Raw genomic sequence first — 20,401 nt, 5'->3', positions numbered from 1 at the left:
ATTCAAGGAGACCTCCCCAGAATTCCGCTCCCCCCAGACTTCCTCCCGTATTTCATTGGCCAGACCTTCCTGGCACTATCTGGGAAGGAAAATGCAATTACCATGCTTGCCTAGATTAGTCAGAATTGACCTCTGAACACATGGGGACAATACTGGCAGGCAGAAGCAGGTAGTTATTGAGGAGAACCAACAGTCTGCCACGAAGTGTGGTTGAGGTTTGTCCTTGTTGGCCTGCACCCCTCAGGCCTGCAAGCCCTGTACTTGCCCAGCCTCCTGACCGAAGAAAGAGCCCAGAGTCAGCGACAGAGACATCAGTGGTTTAATGGATGGGGAATCTTACATCTCTGAAGTAAGGTCCTGGAGCAACATCCCACCATGTGCAGCAGGGGGTGGGCAGGACATGGCAGCAGTCTTTGCTACAGGTGTGTGTGTGTGTACGTGTGTGTGTTGTGTATGTGTGTGTGTGTATAGGGGGCTGGGGGGTGGGAGGAGTAGGGGTGAGGGTGGGGGATGAGGGGGTAGAGAGGGAGGTTACCAGTTACAGAGGGAATTGACATCAGGTTGACTCATTGGTTACCAGGGAAACCAGCAGGGGAGCACGCCCCTCACCACCCCTTTGATAAGCTAAAACAGTCTCTAGCTGGAGCTGAGGCAAGTGTGTAGGCGTTTACTGTTAGGCTCTATGATTAAGAGGGAAGGTCAGTCACGTGAGTAGGGTGTAGGTGAAGCAGGGACTGGTTGAGCAGGGGATGTACAGAGAGCAGGAGAGCTGCCGTCTTGGGTGGCCTGACCATACAGTCCTTATACAGGTATCCCCCACTTTGTGAAAGTTTGCTTTATGTCACTTCACTTTTACAGAAGACCTACATTAGTACCTGTTTCTGCTAGAAAAGAAATCCAAAGAGAATTTTTGCTCTTATGAAAGAGCAAAAGGTGAAAGGTGAAAATTGAAAAGAGCGTTCAGTGTTTGTTTTGCAGTGAGCCATTATAGAGGCAGCGCACACCCAGAGCAGTGAGAGTGGCGCCCCTAAGCTCCTTCTCCAGGAACTATGCTCAGTATCTCAGCATCAGGCTGCTGTCAGGCTTTGAGCTGTGTCTGTGAGCATCTGTGCTTTTTCTCAATTTATTTTGTTCATCTATTAGCAAGATATGTCCTAAGGTTAGTTGCTTCTTGGCTTTATGCCATTTTGACTTACAAAAGGTTTCATAGGAAAATTCTACTTTTGGATAGCGGGGGAAAATCTGCATTGGGGAAACTTAATGCAATTAGAAAATAGTTATAAGTAATGTAAAAAATTACACCGTGAAATGCTTCACGCATTTTTTTTGCCGTATGTAGATGAATAACATTTAGACATTGATTTAATTGGTAGAGCATATTTACTTGTTTTAAGATGCTATTTGCAGCTCTAGCAATTTATGTCTGAAATGAATAATTCCATTGTTAAGAATATGGACGTTGGTTCAGTTGTTAGGTAATTTAACATTACCTAATTAATTTAATTCTAATTTTTAAACTTTTTCCCCCTTGAATTAACCTGTAAAGAAGGAAGTCCTCTGAAGCCTGTCCCTTTAGTCTGCATAGCAGATGAGAGTTTAGTTGTGCACTATATGAACAATTGTTGTAGACTGCCTTCTACATGGTTGACACGCTGTTGCTAGAAAATCAGGAAATGTTGATTTTTGCCTCCTTTGCATCTAACTTTTCCAGAGCAATCACCTCCTCTCCCCTCTTCTTCCTCTTCCTGAAAATTAGCACAACAATATTAATAAAAATTTTATTGTTTGCAAAACACTAAAGTAATGAGATTTGCCTGCGAGAAGCCATGTATGCACATTCAGCTTCATGCTTTTTATAAGGATCACCAGAGAGACACAAAGACTGAGAAATGCTGATTCTTGTAGAAAGGCAAGAGTGGATTTCATTAAACATTTACTGAGTTCACACTAGGGGTTGAATTTACAAAGATGAATAAGAAATCACCTGTGTCCTCTAGTTGAGGACGGCCACTCTCTGGTTGAGATGTCAGGAGAGTACTAAGCATTTTTATTACCTTTCCTGTGATATGTACTTTGGGAGACAGCTACGATTCCTATTAAGTGTAGTTTAATTTCATCATTCAGAGTTGTACAATAAAATGGTAATACCCATACCATGTGTTTATGTGTGGATAGTTCAGAGACAAACAATTTGTGGAATTTCCTGCTCCAGTTATTTAAATGCATGTATTGTTAGTGTACCGTAACTTAACCTTGCATAGAGTCTTCTTTTACATAATATTATATAACATTTTAAACCCACAAGTAATCGATAAGATTTATAAATTTCTAATAAGCCCACTGTAAATGGGTAGAATTGCTTACAGAGGATATGCTCTCATTTTGAACCAGACCAGTTCCTATTTTTTCTCAGTACTAAAGGTATCTACATGAATAATAAATGAACAATTAATATGAATTATAGATGTGAACTAATGGAGGCAAATATAGTTCAGTTGCGTAATAGTTCAGGGGAATGCTTTGTACGTTAAAAGATGATTTGATTTCATTTTGACATGGTATGATTTGAATAAAATCTATTTTGCAATGCTAAACTGGTTTCAGTTATGGGTAAATGTAATCATAGATAAAACAGAATACCTCAGTACCATCAAATAAAGTGTAGGAAAAAAACCCATCAAAATTAACGTAACCCCCCCACACTGTACTTGAAAAATTCAGCTAACTGCTGCCCAATTCAGTTGTTTTTAGGGAGTGTGATTTTTTGTCTGTATTTTATAATTAAGATAGGAAATGATCATTTAGTATATTTTTCCAGTGTTGCCTTTGGTATAAGACAAAAGATTATGTTTCATTGTCAAATATGTGTACTAAATTGTCCAACATGTAATGGGCTTTTTTCTATTGTTTTAAATAGTTCATAAACTGAAATTTCTGCATCATTTTCAGCTTCAAGTATACTTTTTGTCAAGGATCTAAACAATAGCTTGATGTCACCAGCATGGATTCTTTCTGATTCTACCAGAAAAATAGAAATGACTGAAATTAATTACTTTGTGCCTCTCTGAAGTTCAGTAATAGATGAGAAAGGATCTGTGTGATAACATTAATTTTCTTTTACTCATTTATCAAACTGTGATTTTAAAAGATTTTAAAAATATTTGTTATTAATTCTATTCAGAAAACACTACTGGGATGGATCTTTGTTTTTGCTGTTTGTCTTCAAGTGAGTGTTATTCTATAAATATATTTTAAGGAGTTAACTAAATAGGCATGTCTTTTCATTTGGTTTATTTTGGAATGAGCTGGATTTAGAGAGCAAAGATAGCTGACCTATTTGGTTCCTTTCCTAATATTTCTTTTAGGCCTCCTTGAAGTATGGAGTATGAGAAGGGAGGTTTTGCCAGCTGTCCAAGGAGGGGTAATACCATAATGGCTCTATTAGTTTGCTAGGGCTGCCGTAATGAGTACCACAAACTGAGTGGCTTAAACAAAGAAACTTATTATTTCACAGTTCTGGAGACTAGAAGTCCAAGGTCAGTGTCAGCAGAGCCATGCTTCCTCTCAAGGCACTAGAGAAGGATCTGTTCCAGGGCTGTCTCCTAGCTTCTGATAGCTCCTTGGCTTGTGGAAGTTAGCTGCAATCTTCAGGTGGCCTTCTCCCTATATGTGTCTCTGTCCAGATTTCTACTTTTTATGAGAATATAGTCATGTTGGATTAGAGCCCTCCCTAATGATCTCATCTTATCTTGATCATCTGCCAAGACCCTATTTCCAAGTAAATTCACGGGTATTCATAGGCACTGGAAGTCGGTACTTCCACATCTTTTGGGGGAATTGTATTCAGCCCATCACAATAGCCTTAAAAACTATAAAACCAATGAGACTTGTGAAGACAATTTTAATCTAGTTAGCTGTCCTTCTCTAGAAGAGAGAGGCTGATAACATGGTTAAAGAGAGCCCCTCGGGAATGTCTCTTTGTTTTAGGAATTCCTGTTTTTTAGCAAAGTTGTCCACAAAGCAAATTTCTGTAACAAAAATCTTTTATGTTCCTTTTCCTTTATAAAACTGGAGGTACATTTACATAGAAGAAAAATAATAGTAAACTAAAATGACAGTAAGCTCAACATTTTTGGCAGGGAATTAAGGTAGTGGAATTCTTACCATTGTTGTGCACTGGCACATTTTGCCTTTAGGTAGCTGTAATAGCAGCAGACTGGTACAGCTGACTGGGTTTTGTTGTTGTCGTTGTTGCTTTTTGCAACAATTCATTTCATGAACTCCGGGGCTTCTCTCCATGGCGTGCCATCATGCATAGCTTCATAGTTCCAGACTTTCTTCTGTTACTGGTTTAGCCTATAAATTTGCAATGCTTATTATAGTTGACTTAAAACCTCAGTTTGAGACTTCAACTTTTAAATTATTGTTATTACCACATTTTAAAAATAGGAATATTTAGAATAGAATATTTTCCATCAAATTGGCACATGAGAGACTTTAAGACTGTGCAGCCCTGGATTCACTGGGGTGTGGCCCAGAGGCATTAGCAGAGACTATGAGGGACATCGCAAAGTCCTGGGCTGGAGTAGGAGAGTGTGAGCGAAGGAGGACGGGCCGATCAATTTTTGATAATAAGAGACTGTGACAGTGGAGCAATATCGCCAAAGAATTGGTCTAGAATTTATCTGAAGAATTTTATTATTAGTAAGGTAGCAATAGAAATGAGTTTACCAGGCTATGAGCTTTGTGGATTGCTTTATTGTTTCATCCTCTCTCTCTCTCTCTCTGTTTTTCTTTTTTTTTCCATTGAGCTAAGGGTATTTCCTCTTGTAATTTGTGCACCTATAAATTTGTGCAAATATATAGTTCTCCTACAAATTTGTACAGCCGATGGGACAAATCAGCCTCCACTGGAGTATCAGCCTCAAGTGTAGATCACCAGAAAGCCACTTCTCTCCTGTTGTGCAGTGTAGAGAAACTCTTCAGGCTGTCTTATGCTTCTGCCTGGCTAGTTTATCCCCATGTAATGTTTGGTAGATTAGTTGTAATACTTCAAATAGAATGGTGAAAACCAACATGTCAGAATGCATAAACTGGTAGCTGAAGTACTGAAAGGTGCTTATTGCATCACAGGGTCTTTTCTCAGATTGAGAGACAAGGGGACCATAGCAAGGGTGGGAATCTAGGAGGTCATGGCTCTGCAACTGCTCAGTTGATTGGGTCCATAGCCTACACATCCATAAATAAAGGGAAATGAATTACAGTTCAACCATCTCAAGCATTCTAAGAGAGTCAATGAAGCAAGAACAGAGTAAAACCAAAACCAAACAAAAACTACTGCCTGTTTTAAATGCGCATAGTGTGAATTGTGTGTTCATGCTTTTATTATTTTAGGCATATTATTAAGCTGATTTTTTTAAAAAAAGCTCTTTCAAAAAATTATTAGAAGAATTGTGAACTTCACAGAATTACATATCAGTAAGAAATATTCACTTTGAGTTCAAGGTAGATGATTACTCAGAATATTTTGGAAATTTTTATGGCCTTAAGGAAAGGATAAACTGTGTGGAGGGGTGCTGCTAGGAAGGTGTGTGCCTTGGGGATGTTGGTGTTGGGAATGGTTTCTGATAGAGAATTAATTAGTCATTGACATGCAAATTGCTTTTCCAGAATTGCAAATATTTGTCTTCATTTGTTAAAGGAAAATTGGATGAGCACTCCACCTTTCTTGCCGTATAGCAGATGAAAGCTGAATCCAGGCTTTCACAGCATGTTGGGAGCATCTGGGCAATGATGGTGGAACTGATAGTTGACCTGGAAATTACTTCCAGTGTTATCATTTTCACTATAATGATGTTATGGTAACAATTATACTTCGTGCAGAGTCTTTGCCTTCTCATTTGTAGATGCCTTAATCATTTAGATGATATGCATGCATCATTTCTTCTTGATAGTTTTTTAGTGATTTAGGCAATATTTTACATTTTATTATGATTACTTAACATGCATAAGTAGAGTTCCAGTTTGTTTTCATTACTAGAAATTTCTTCCACGGCTTTCACGTGAATAATTTGGTGGTGGTGGTGGGGGAATTAATAAACAGATAATAGATTAAATATCATTTCAAATAAACATTTCTTTCAGGTGAACAAATGAATTCTTTGAAATAAACTGCTGGCATGTGTACTGTGCATAATATTATGTGGGTCTCTATAGAAGACATTTTGTGATTTTAAAAAATCATTAAAGGGCTTCCCTGGTGGCGCAGTGGTTGAGAGTCCACCTGTCGAAGCAGGGGACACGGGTTCGTGCCCCGGTTCGGGAAGATCCCACATGCCACGGAGCGGCTGGGCCCGTGAGCCATGGCCGCTGAGCCTGCGCGTCCGGAGCCTGTGCTCCGCAACGGGAGAGGCCACAACGGTGAGAGGCCCGCATACCGCAAAAAAAAAAAAAAAAAAAAAAAAAAAAAAAAAAAATCATTAAAGTTCGTTAAACTCTTCAGACATATTTCTTTAAAAATATTCTGCAGTTCACAGTTTTCACCGAGCTAGACAGGGCTTCCTCTTGCTTGGTCGAATTAAAGAAGTTTAGGATATGTGAATGATTTTTAGATTATCTGCCATATGAACGACCCACACCCATGTTCTCTCCTGAATAATCAGGATTTGGCAGTGCTGTGTTTGCCTCCATTTATTATTGTCTTTTGTTTGACGCTTCTGTTTGACAATTTTGATACAAAATTGACACTTTGTCATGAGAAATAGCATATGTTTCTCTTAAATAGTTACATTTTTAAGGATGATTATGTGGAAAGTAATAATGGTAGATGACTAGGCTCGTGCAAATGAAATGTATGGATGATTTGTGAATGTAATGTTTTTGGAAAATCATTATAAAGCCATCCATAATGACTTTGAAATATGTAAAACATGCCAGAAAATTTTGGTCGAATTTAATTTCTTAATTTCTTTACCTATGAAAAAAAGTCCATCCTAAGCGACTTTTCACAGAATTTTATGAAATTTTTAAGTTGTCTGAGTTTGATTCTGTCTCTGCAAGTGTCCCAATTGCTGCCCGTCAGTCAGTACCCACTCTGAAAACCAATGACAATGAGAAGAGAAATGTAGGCCTTTGATCCACACTTCTTTAAAAAACATGAAATATATTTGATGTATGATATTATGTTACTTTCAGATGTACTTACTGCATAGTGATTGGATATTTGCATACGTTATGAAATGATCACCACGATAAGTCTAGTAACCACTTTGATCCACACTTAAGGGATAAGACTTAAAATATTATTTTCCCCAGGGGTGCTTGAATTTAAATTTTGACTCTTTTAAGACTGAAAAGAATGACTCAAATCGTGGACTGTGGAGCAGCTGAGTGGGATGGTATGTAAGGGGAAGTGAAGTTCCAGGGCCATTCAGTTACACCCAACTACTGTACTTAGTGGCAGTTTCCCTAAGACTAACTTTAGGCAATGTTTTCAACACTTAACACCTTTCTGAACTTATAGACATAATCTTTAGACTTGTCACGACTACTGCTGGAGGCTAAAAGGGGAAAAGCATTTTATTCTTCTTTAGTGGAAGAACAAATCAGATAGAAGGAAGATATAACAGCCAATAAGAGGTAATTTATAAACAGAACATTGAATTTAGTTTCTCTTTTATTTTTAATCTGTGACATCATGTGACGATGGAAAGTGATCCATAAATGATAAGAACTTAATATGTGATGTGATCTAATACTTGGGATGCAATTATCAGCCATTAGTCATAGTCTTCCAATTTTTCCCTTTGAAAATCATAATTGGACTTTGCCTAGATAAAAGAAAGTATCATTAGCATTGACATCAGGATGTTAATTACCAAAACCAAAAAAAGAAACTGCTAAATCCTCATTTAAAGAAAGAAACACATGCTGTGAACAGTGAGAGACTGGATCTCTCACCACTTCAGTGGAAAAATCATGTTATCAGTATGTTCAGTATGTTCAAATGATTATTTGCTATTAAAGGATTTTGGGATTCTTTTCCACTTTAGGGTCAGTCCGACTTCATGGTGGCAAAAACGAGTTTGAAGGCACAGTGGAAGTATATGCAAATGGAGTTTGGGGCACAGTCTGTAGCAGCCACTGGGATGACTCTGATGCATCGGTTGTTTGTCACCAGCTGCAGCTGGGGTGAGTTCGCCCATCCTTGACCAAATCTGTCTGATGATATCTGAGAGGAATGCTGGGCACCCATTGTTACTGTGGAGAGGTTACATCTTCCTTCCTCATTCTCACTTTCCTCACTCTCATTTTTCTCAGAAGAGATGTAAAGAAAGGGCCCCAAATGGAAGGAGTGAGTTCTTTTACATACAAATGCACTTCACTTGTTACTAGCCCTACTGACTAGGAAATGGGCAAATGCTAAGTGGTCCAAAGTTCAAAGCAGCTTTTGGTCTTTGACTTTAACAAAATAATTGTTCAGTGCTAGGAAGCAAGGAATTTGGTCCTAAGAGTTTTACTTTCTCAGCAGCCTGTGCAGCCTGAGGTTGCTGTCATTTGCTTTTAACTTTCTACCTTGAGCCACCCACAAATTCCATTTGTGTGTATGTGAAGGAGGTGAGGTTCACTCGTGCTTTCATCCCATGCTGGGTAAGGGGTGATATCCTGGGACATAGGTTTCTGTGCCAAGGAGGTCTTGTAATAGATGGCAGCTTCGCTCAGCTCCAGCAGCATCCACTGTCCTCTGAGAAGCTGCCGGCCCTTCCACGACTGTAGGCGCACTTAAAATAGATTGGTGTATGCTGACGCCCACCAGGCCCTGCACCTTTATGCCTCGTTTGAAGGGGTTTCCCAGGGGCAGAAGGTTACATTTTGGAACAAACGTTTTTGGTTTTTGTTGTTATTCTTATTGTTCTGTTTTTGTGTCTTATTTATTTTTTCTAAGTATACATGCCCTATACTTTTCTTGGTCTTTATCACCAGAGATCTTTAGAAAGCATGGAAAAGATCTTGTTATGAAGGTTAAAAGAACTGAAAGAAAAGTTTTCAATTTGCAAATATTTTGGATTAATAATCAGTGAGTGGTAATATCTAATGTGATGACACAAATGAAAAGGTTAGTCAACTCCAGTCAAATCAGTAAGAATTAAATTAAATTAATTAATTATTTATTTTTGGCTGCGTTGGGTCTTCGTTGCTGCACACGGGCTTTTCTCTAGTTGCAGCAAACGGGGGCTACTCTTAGTTGCGGTGCACAGGCTTCTCATTGTGGTGGCTTCTCTTGTTGTAGAGCACGGGCTCTAGGCATGCGGGATTCGGTAGTTGTGGCACACGGGCTCAGTAGTTGTGGCTCGTGGACTCTAGAGCGCAGGCTCAGTAGTTGTGGCGCACGGGCTTATTTGCTTTGCGGCATGTGGGATCTTCCCGGACCAGGGCTCGAACCCATGTCCCCTGCATTGGCAGGTGGATTCTTAACCACTACGCCATTAGGGAAGTCCCAGTAAGAATTTTAATTTTCCAGCTTGCTGTCATCCCACTAGGAAGGTGGAGAATGAGTATTTAGTAAAGGCAAACCTTGAGGGCTTAAGTTTTTTTCAGACTTGTGATGCTATTAGCGTAACAAATAGGGTTAACGTACTTAATTAGTTAACTAATCTTAAAAAATTATTGTTGGAATAAATCAGGATAAAAGAAGGAAGAAGGGGAGAGACTACAAAGTGTTAATGGTGTTTAGGATGTTAATTACTGATTTTATCAATGAATATTTTGTCTGGCAAACAGTCACTGGCCGGTGGGCAAGTCATGAAGAATGTTGACTTGCTGCTTTTTCTTTTGAGGGCCTGGAGATGTAACAAATTTATAGGCTGGTGTCAGTATCTTCCTTTATGTACATTTCTACCTGTGCTTTTATTACCCCTGAAAATCAAGGAAGAATAAAATTTTCTATGAGATTCTGACATAAAACAACAAAAGGTACAAATGGACTTATTTACAATACAAACAAATAGAGTTACAGATGTAGAAAACAATCTTATGGTTACCAGGGGGTAAAGGGGGGAGGGATAAATTGAGAGATTGGGATGGACATATACACACTACTATATATAAAATAGGTAACTAATAAGGACCTTGTATAGCACAGGGAACTCTACTCAATACTCCGTAATGACCTATATGGGAAAAGAATCTAAAAAAGAGTGGATATATTTATATATATAACTGATTCACTCTGCTGTACGGCAGAAACTAACACAACATTGTAAATCAACTATACTCCATTAAAAATTAAAAAAAAAATAAAGAAAACAAGAACATTGCAATGGAGATGTGAATTACAGTGGTAGGTTACTAGTCTCTTGATTGATGAAAGAATGTAAACTATCCTTCTGCAAACATAAACTTCAGATAAGCTGACCTGATTCCTTCTATCATCTCTTAGAAGTCCATTAATAAAAATGGATTGCACAATAAGAGCAGGGCGACCCAGCTTTATTGCTGTTAAGACACATTCATATTGTAGATAAACCCCAAATATTTACTGTTTGGTTAATGGAAGCTGTTGCATGAAGACAGTTCTAGAGATTATCATGTTATTCGGATAAGCATTTAATCTTTTAAAAGTGTAATACCAGTTTTGTACATATCAGAGTTAAAAATATGTAGATTATATGAGTTATTATCTTATGAATTGGTTTCAAAGTCTTGCTAGCAAATACTATATATAAAGTTTAAAAAATATGAATGGATTGCCTCTCTTGATATTATCTTGCTTAGACATGGTAATAATAATCATTTTGAAAATGAGAGCCTGAAATACTGGAGTAGGAAAGACTCTTCAAGCATCCAGACTTCTTTTACATATCAGAAGGCGGAGCTTAGAGAGGCTTTAGAGTGATTTGCAACTGAGTTCAGACTAGAATCCAAGTCCCACTGGGCCACACGACACACTTCTTCCACAAAGCCACCCAGACTCCCTCTTTATTTATATCTGTAGTGTTTGCCCATTTTCTTCTAAAATCAGCCATAGATAGTAAAGGCACATGCCTACCATTAGTTATTCAAGATTAACTTAAAAGATTACCATAGGTAATCAATCCAGGTTCTGATCTGATGTTTTGATTTGCTTGAAATTTACATAATGCATTATGTTTTTCTTTTTCTTCCATATCTGTCTTTATTGATTTCTTCCATTTTTAAAAGTCCTAGTGCTTTGATAAAAATTAGCCTACATTTGATAAACCTAACCTTATCATTGTACTTACAGAGGTAAAGGAGTAGCAAGACAAACCCCATTTTCTGGACTGGGCCTTATTCCCATTTATTGGAGCAATGTCCGTTGCCGAGGAGATGAAGAAAATATACTGCTTTGTGAAAAAGACATCTGGCAGGGTGGGACGTGTCCTCAGAAGAAGGCAGCTGCTGTCACGTGTAGCTTTTCCCATGGTAAAACAAAATATTTATTCTCTTGCTTTACTGTTATTGTGGTTTCAGCCTGATTCCAGATGATAAAAGTGTCTCCGTTAAATCATTTCCTAAAAGAGTTTAAATACAGACCTAAGTGGAACCATCATAGTCTATCTCCAGTCTAATTAGATAGTCTTCAATAGGATTTCATCTAACAATTGGATTTCCATTTGACCTCACTTTTTACGTATTTTCTGTTTTATCTAATTTGCTTATAGAAATATTATATACTGTATATGAAAACACTTATTTTAGTAACGGAAAAATGTGATGGAATCAAGTTAAAAATCATCTTGAAACCAAACATAACATACAGCAATTACAACAAAATATTCTCACTTTATAGAATGGAATAGAATCATGGTACCAGTGTTCTCTTTTGAGCTGAAGATGGCACATTTCATAAAACAAATTGAGCTTCCTTGGATAAGGGCTCCTTCTAAGCACCATATACTAGGCATGAGGAGATTAGAGTATGGTTTCAGTATACACGTATGCATATGTTCCTGAGAAAGGAAGCAGAGGAGGGAATAGCTGCCTTTCACAATGGCGGATGGGTTTTCTGGGGTCCATGGTTGTTTTAATGTGTGCCCACAACCTGAGGCTACCACACTGTCACAGTATCCCCTTTACATTTTCCTTGGAGACAGCAGCCTGACCAGATGTCCCAGGTCTTAGAATGCCAGCAGCCAGCGCAGGGCAGTGGTTTCTGTTTGAGTGCAAGTATCAGGGGAGGAATTGAAAAGTTTCCACTGCAAAACATACAGAGACCCAATTTAGGGTCATTCCTGTGAATTGGCTGGAAGAACCAGTGGAAATGGTACAGGATATGGTACAGGTGTGTGCTCAGAGAGCTACAATCCTTTTGTGGGTAGGCAAGGTGCATGTTACATTTTTCTTTTTTTTTTTTGCATGTTACATCTTGATGTCTTATAAGTTTTTCCTTTTCTTCCTTTGCCTCTCCACCTTTGGGTAATACTACTTTTGGCAAATACGTGTTTACACATTGCTACATCAGGGATGCTGTGAATTGGGCTAAACAGTGCACTGCGTTTTGTAGATATTGCTTGCATTCTATGTTCAACCCAATTGATAAAATATGTTTAACATTTTTCAAGTAGTGAAGTAAGTAAAATCTTGAAAACAATCTCTTTTTTCCAGGATCTCTATCTACTTTAAAAAAAACCTAATTCTGCTCTCTGTGATCTGTCCACTTGTTCATTCTCTGGTTGCAAAGATAAATTTAAGGTCGGTTGTAAGCATATATGAAACATAGAAGGTTGAGGTAAATTAGAAGTGAGAGTGAAAAAAGATGCTTTTATGGTAAATTAAATGAGAATGTGAAAGCAACTAGCTCAGCAAACATGGAGTCCATCTTAAGGCATAGCGGTAGACTTTTAATACATTCTTTTAGTTTGGGATTTACATTTGGCGTCTTGGCATCTAGTACTCTTCCAACGCTTACAAAGTAGAAGATCGTGTGTGAGTACTGGACGTAGGAAATAGCAATCTAAATGAAACGTCTGGGAGTTTTATTTATCCATAAGTTAAATATGAGTCAATTACTTCACTGAAATCTTTTTCAAATGCTTTTTTTGTGTGTGTGTATTTGTTGGGAAGATGTGAGATGTTGACTAAATTTTGTCTTTGAGCTTCTCTATATTTTCACAATTACTTATACAACCAGTGGAAAAACTATATGTTTTAAAGTAAAACATGACCTTAAAAAAAATGTAAGGTAATATGCGACAATGTTTCTAGGTTGTAGGTGATTTTAAATTTCCTCTTAAAAAATTTTGTTTTTCTGTTTTCTCCAAGCTTACCATGCAGATGGGGGGAGGGGAGGTAGAGGAGAATATAATAATTTAAGAAATTTATACATTTTTTCCATCATTTTTTCTATATTTTCCAAGCTTCTTAAAGGAAAAATAAACATAATAACATGCAAATTTAAGTTTATTAGCATAATTCAGTGATCAGTCATTATAAGAACCTAATATACAATATTGAGACCAGGTTTTTTTTTTGTTTTTTTTTTTGCGGTACGCGGGCCTCTCACTGTTGTGGCCTCTCCCGTTGCGGAGCACAGGCTCCGGACGCGCAGGCTCAGCGGCCATGGCTCACGGGCCCAGCCGCTCCACGGCATGTGAGAACCTCCTGGACCAGGGCACGAACCTGTGTCCCCTGCATCGGCAGGTGGACTCTAAACCACTGCGCCACCAGGGAAGCCCAGTTACGTTTATTAAACCTGTCTTTTATCCTTTTACAAATTACAAGTGTTAGTTGACTTATGTAAGAAAACTATATTACAAGTATTAGTATATGAGTAGATGCAAATGTGCACTATTCTAAATCCCTCCTCAAGTGTGATATCTGCATATAATGAATGTCTAAATACCATTTATTGACGCCACTAACACTGTGGAAGAATTAGGAGCATATTTCATGTGGATAAATGATGAACATTTGGCAAAGGAGTCGACTAAATTTCCTAATAGGGACCCAGCCTGTTCTGAAACTTTTACCATCTCACGTCCTTTATTCCAGAAAAATTAGACTGCCATACTGTTTCCCCAATACGTACAGCTTTGTGCTTCTATGTTTTTGTTCATACTGTTCGTTTTGCCTAAACTGCACTTCCCCCGTGTCTGACTTCTGAAATCCCATCCATCATCTTGGCCCTTTTCAGCTACCAACTTCTTCAGAAGAGATTCTCTAATTACCCCCACTGGTGAGCAAGCAGCCCTTCCACCTGAACCCCTGCAGGGTCTTCCCGATGCTGTCTCGTCTGTACTCATGTTGTCCATGTCCTGAGGCAGTATACTTCTTGAGGGTAGTGTCTGTGCAGTGCCTTTCTGCCTAATACCCGTTTAATAAACTGAATTGAATGAACAGATATTGCTAATTATTTTTACTTGTTTGGGATATCCTTTCTAGGCTTTTAGTTATCACTTGCCAATCCACTCAGTCAACAAATATTTATTACATGCCTCTGTATAGCTGGGTATCTGAGGTACACAGGCAAAAGGGAAGGGCATTCCCTGTGTCCTCAATTCTAGACCAGGGTACAGAGGGAGAAATTCAGGGACTTCCCTGGTGGTCCAGTGGTTAAGGCTCCGTGCTCTCAATGCAGGGGCCCCGGGTTTGATCCCTAGTAGGGAACTAGATCCCGTATGCCACAACTAAAAGATCCCACACGCCAGAACAGAGACCTGGTGCAGCCAAATAAATAAATAAATATTAAAAAAAAAAAGAGGGAGAGAGAAATTCAGAAACTGATGAAGCTAGGTAAGGGCACTGTAGACTACAATACGGAATTTGCAGTGGGAATCCTCTGGTGGTTCTTCACAGAGTATGTACTGATTCATACCTAAATGAATTTTCAATATTGTTTTTTGAAGGTGTTGGTTGTGATGTCCACCAACTTGTTATCATGTGTTAGATGTTAACTTTGTCTTGATTTCTATGTAAATGTAAAAATATTTCTATGCTGAAAACAAGTATCTAATAGACATAAGCGCCATTCTTAATAATTACATATTGGTAATGCTCAAGTTACTGTAAATAAAAAAACAATGCCACCACCATAATGGTGGCAGCAACCCCGTAAAAATCAAATGGGTTTCCAATAACTGCAGTTTTGAGTGTGTCTTTTCTGGTTTCTGAGGTCCTTGGGGGAAAGTGAATTTAGACTATTTCCTCTTGAGAGCTATTTGTATGAGCGTAATTCAAGTTGAGGTATTTTAACTGGTAGAGAGTACCATAAAATATATTAGACATGCGGGGGTATGTCCATATCACTTAATAAATATAACTTAATTATAGAGAATGGCAAAGAAATAAACTATACCTGATCTTCTCTCCCAGTGTGAATCCGTAGGTTTACTTTGTTGTTAATTTCACGTTGTGCAGGCCCTGCATTCCCCGTCCTACGCCTTGCTGGGGGCAGCAGTGCGCGTGAGGGCCGAGTGGAGCTCTACCATGCGGGTCAGTGGGGGACTGTCTGTGACGACCAGTGGGATGATGCAGATGCAGAAGTGGTCTGCAGGCAGCTGGGCCTGAGGTTGGTCTTTCTTGTTCTTGTTTTGTTTTGCTTGAATTTTTGAGTTTATTATTTCCATACCCAAAGGTAGGTGTGTTTATTTATTTATTTATTTATTGCGGTACGCGGGCCTCTCACTGCTGTGGCCTCTCCCGTTGCGGAGCACAGGCTCCAGACGCGCAGGCTCAGCGGCCATGGCTCACGGGCCCAGCCGCTCCGCGGCATGTGGGATCTTCCCGGACCGGGGCACGAACCCGTGTCCCCTGCATCTGCAGGCGGACTCTCAACCACTGCGCCACCAGGGAAGCCTGGTAGGTGTGTTTATATTGCAGATTTCTTTGAACAAATGGAAAAAGCCACCTTTTGATCTTTGTATTAGGCTGTAGGCTCCCTGAAGAGAACGGTTATGTACTCTTAGGTCTAACCTATTTGTATCTGAATTCAGCTGATTTTATGTCCCTAAGAATCTAAGCCTTTTACCACTTTTCATCACGAGCCTTTACATTACTCCCAGGTAATGACTAGCATTGTCAGCTGCAGCGACTTAACCAGAGTCATATGATGAAACTAGTTGTTAGGCTTTAACTGAAGTTCAATTCCTTTCCTCCAGATACTGTCTAAACTTTTGACCTTTGCCTCCTTATTTGTGAGGTCTGTGCTTAGAACAAAGAATGTTTATTAATGTAGGAAGGAAGTAATTCCTGTGCAGGATATGGCAATGAAGCATGTGCGATAAAAACAGCAATACGAAAACCAACATTAAATGTTGCTTTAGTTGTGATTATTTTGGAATAGTATGTTATAATTTTGGATCCTCTAACCCCTGTCTTTAGTGATGTTGAACATTGATATAGCAAGCCTAAAGTTTCTCTAAAATTATATTAGGGAATCTTTTGAAAGTTGATATTTTACTTTAAATTAGAAAAAAAAATTATTTAGCATGTCGTGGCAGGTAGGGGTGGGTGGATGTGGAGGCTTCTATATCTTCTCTATGTATCATTTTGTCCATTTAAGCATAATCTTTGACACTAGAGCATGAATTTTGTACCTTGAACCATCTACAGTAATTTTTTTGCAATTGTTTTTGCAGCTGACCCCCCTATTTTTCAAAACTGTATGTTAATATTGAAGTCTTTTAAAGCAAAATAAAGACGTTTCAACATTTTACCTCTAAATACTTCAGTATGCATCTCTTAAAAATAAGAACATTGTCCTACATAGCCAAATTATCATTATCACAACTAATGTAAATGGTAATCATTCTTAAATTGTCTAATACCCTGTCATGCTCAAATTCCCATAGTTATTCCCACCATGTCCTTGACAGACGATTTGTCCGCAGCAGAATTTAGTCCAGGACCTTGCAGTGCATCTGGATGTTATGTCCCTGAAATCTCTTTTAATCTAGAACAGCCTCTTGTTTTTCATGACACTGTCTTGTTGAAGAGACCAAAACCCAAGCCAGTTGTTTTGGAGACTATCCCACCTTCTGGATTTGTCTCGTTTCTTCCTCCTGGTATCATTTAGCCTACTCCTCTGGTTCTTGTAACTCCTGAAATGGGAGGCTAGGTCCAACAGCTTGATTAGATCAAATCAATCAAGTATTTTGGCTAGAAACCATCACAGGTGATATGTTCTCATCTTGCACCTCATCAGGAGTCACAGAACAGCTCTGGTTTTCTCCACTGATAAGGATAAGGTTAAGCACTGAATTAAGGTGGCATCAGCCTAATCCTTCACTGTAGATTACATTTTCCCCCTGTAACTGATTCTGCAACCTAAATGCTCTTTCACAGTTTATGCATGGGAAAGGAATAAACATGCAAAGTCCTGTGTCCATAGGGCTTATAATTACTGGTGGTGTATGATCTGACTGGTATGATCATTTTCTTTGGATGGGTCAGGAATAGGGCCAACTAGCTCTTCTTGAGAAAAACTGTTATTAATCATTAAATTTTGAGACTAGATTTTCAAAACGTTCTGACTGGGTATCAATTTCAAGACCAATTTTTCTCAAAAATTTAGATGGTGTCAGAGTCAGCATAGCATAAGATTATGAGCATGTGCCCTGTACTCAGAATGACCTGAATTTGAGTTGTATTTCTGGAGATAAGAAAAATTGCAGGATATCTCTTAGCTGCAGTTTCCTCATCTATAACACATTTCCTGATGTAGAGTTTAGTGGTTTTAAAGCAGTTAGCACACATAGTAGGTATACAGTATACATTGACTATAATTGGGGACTTATAGCTGAAAGATGTTATTAAACATTCAAAGGAAAATGTTATTAAACATTTCAAAGTAAGCTGGACATTTGGTAGGAGATCATCAAACACCATTCCTCTATCTAGAACTTCTATTTAGTTAGCTGTATCTATGAATTTCATATTTTTAAAAGACTCTAATGTGGATATATGTGTATTTACTGTGTTACCAATTATGGTATCAGTGGTATGCTAATTGATTTTCATGTTAGTTACTAAGAAATCAATGTCTTTGCCAAAAATACAAGAATTTTAAGGGTATAGTAATGGCATATTTAACATTACAAGTTGTAGTATAGATTACTCTAAATTTAAGGTATAAGGCATTTATTATTATTTATATATTTCTGTGGGAAAAGGCAAGCTTTTGTTGCTTAGAAAAATGTGTAGAAAATTTAAATGACACTAAATTTTAGTTACATTTATAGTTATTCTAAAAATTCATGTTTTAACATAGAGTTCTTTCTTGAGAGCCAAATTTTCTTTTTTCACTCATATAAACTGTTGTTTAAACAAAGACCATGTTGCAAACAGGAGTCTACTACATGGAAAGAATGTACAGATAGAATCACAAGGAAGACTGTATTAATGTTGAACACATGCGTGGGTTGAGTAAAGTGTTTACATCTTTCTCAGGCATTGGCTCACTGCTATCTTTTGTATGAGAAGATTTGTGTTCAGAAAAATGATTAAAAGGAAAAATATCTTCAAATATTCAAGGCAGCAAAGATCCTCCACAAGCCTATGTAATCACCAACAATCCAGCTTGGTGGAGATTTGTTTTTATTATAAGTACTCCAGGTTCTGAGCTGACATTGTTCGTTTGCTTTTCTTTCCCTTGATTTTATACTTCTCTCGCACGCTTGCAACAAAGCAATATTCTGCAACTGCTCTTCCCCTAGAATTTGTTTTGCTCACTTAAAGGCACAGTACTTTCAGATGAAGTAATTTTTAACGTTACAAGATTGATAGCAGACAGCATAATCATAGCTTATCTCCATTTATGATTTGTTCTTAAGCAAATTTCATCTCAGTCATACTTGCCTTGTCGAATTCCCAAAGGGAAACTACACCATGCCTCTCTGGAGTGCTAGTTACAATTTCTTTGTGAGATGCTGTCTTTGTTGACCCGCATCTTTTAACGGTGTCTGTAGATTTTGGTAGCTGGCAAGCTTCCTAAAACGCAAAAGGAATTACTGTACTTATGATACTGAAATTTGATTAGCCTAGAACTCAGAGAAAGATGAGCAGGAAAGGAGGCAGCCTGATGTTAGAAAATTGAACTTGAGAATGCATATGTACACAGCGAAGTTTCAGGTAGAGACATTTTAATTGGAGTTCCTTTTGTGCACTTAACATTGAAGCATTTCCTATGTCTTTTAGAACTCTTAAAAGCGTAGTGTAGAACTGTGACATCATATTTTATGTGTGGATATGCCATAATTTACATAAGAATTTAAAATTTTTGAACACTTTTTCTTCTTAGGTTTTTTTTTTGCTATAAAATTATCATATAGAACCATACTACTGAGTGGTCAGAATAAAAATTCTTCTGGTACAATTAAAAATGTTTCTTTGGGGCTTCCCTGGTGGCTCAGTGGTTGAGAGTCCACCTGCCGATGCAGGGGACACGGGTTCGTGCCCCGGTCCGGGAAAATCCCACATGCGCGGAGCGGCTGGGCCCGTGATCCATGGCCGCTGAGCCTGCATGTCCAGAGCCTGTGCTCCGCGACGGGAGAGGCCACAGCAGTGAGAGGCCCGTGTACCGCAAAAAAAAAAAAAAAAAAAAAAAGTTTCTTTCTTTGTTCTCTTATTTTACTGTTTATTAATTTCTAAAATACTTTATAAACATTACTGGTATGTGGAATTATTGAGCAGGAAAGAGGCCTTATATAACAAGATAAGAAAGTCAGGCCCTCTGAGATTACTCAAATCCCCTAAATCATACTGTGAGTGAAGGACAGAATCTTGAGATTTATGGCTTCCAGTGTAGGATTTCTTTTCTTTCATGTTACACTGTTTGCAAAATAGACAGGTGTTAATAAGAATACATATGAATATAGGGCTGAAAGAAATAGGTAAGTCAAGAGAGAAAAGTTAATTGTAGGAAGAAACAATGCTGAACACATTGTAGACGGACTGTATTTGCGATGCCATAGCCGTCTCACTGAAAATGCCCCAGCAGACTGCAAGGAAGCCAAGTGTTTCAGGGTCTGCTCTGTAGCCAGACAAACCTTACCATCTCATGGTGGTGTAATGCTGGGCTAATTATTAACTTCTGGACCTCAGCTTCCTCATTTGTAAATTAGGGATAATAACATCATGGGGTTGTAGGGAGGATTCAAAGAGTTAATACATATAAAGCTGTTAGACCAGTGTCTGGCATGCTGTAATCATTCAGCGTACTTCAAATATCATAACTGGAGATGGAGGGGGTTGTTTTCCAGGGAGAAATATAGGCTCTTTGATCATTAAAAATGAGCTTTTTTTCATCCATATGTTACAAGTGCCACAAACTGATATTTGCAGTCAGAGGACCAATCTTTTATAACCTAACAAGTAATTATCTTGCACGATAGAATTGCCTGACTCTATTCTGTGTCTATTCAAAGTAGTGGCTAAGCCTGGGGAT

The 20,401-nt window shown here is 38.3% G+C and overlaps 1 protein-coding gene across 1 annotated transcript in view; it reads left to right on the top strand.

Moving 5' to 3' along the window:
• PRSS12 (serine protease 12) overlaps window positions 1–20,401 on the top strand; it is a 67,050-nt gene that overhangs the window by 6,045 nt on the left and 40,604 nt on the right. Inside the window, exons 2-4 of the mRNA XM_060012928.1 lie at window positions 8,052–8,190; window positions 11,264–11,442; window positions 15,376–15,526. Coding sequence (XP_059868911.1) covers window positions 8,052–8,190; window positions 11,264–11,442; window positions 15,376–15,526 — 469 coding nt within the window. The remainder of the gene's footprint in view (window positions 1–8,051; window positions 8,191–11,263; window positions 11,443–15,375; window positions 15,527–20,401) is intronic.

Source organism: Delphinus delphis, chromosome 5 (assembly GCF_949987515.2).
Source record: "Delphinus delphis chromosome 5, mDelDel1.2, whole genome shotgun sequence".
In the NCBI taxonomy this organism is placed as follows: Eukaryota; Metazoa; Chordata; class Mammalia; order Artiodactyla; family Delphinidae; genus Delphinus; species Delphinus delphis.
Note: the sequence above shows the minus strand (reverse complement) of the source record. Positions and strands in the feature narration are given on the sequence as shown.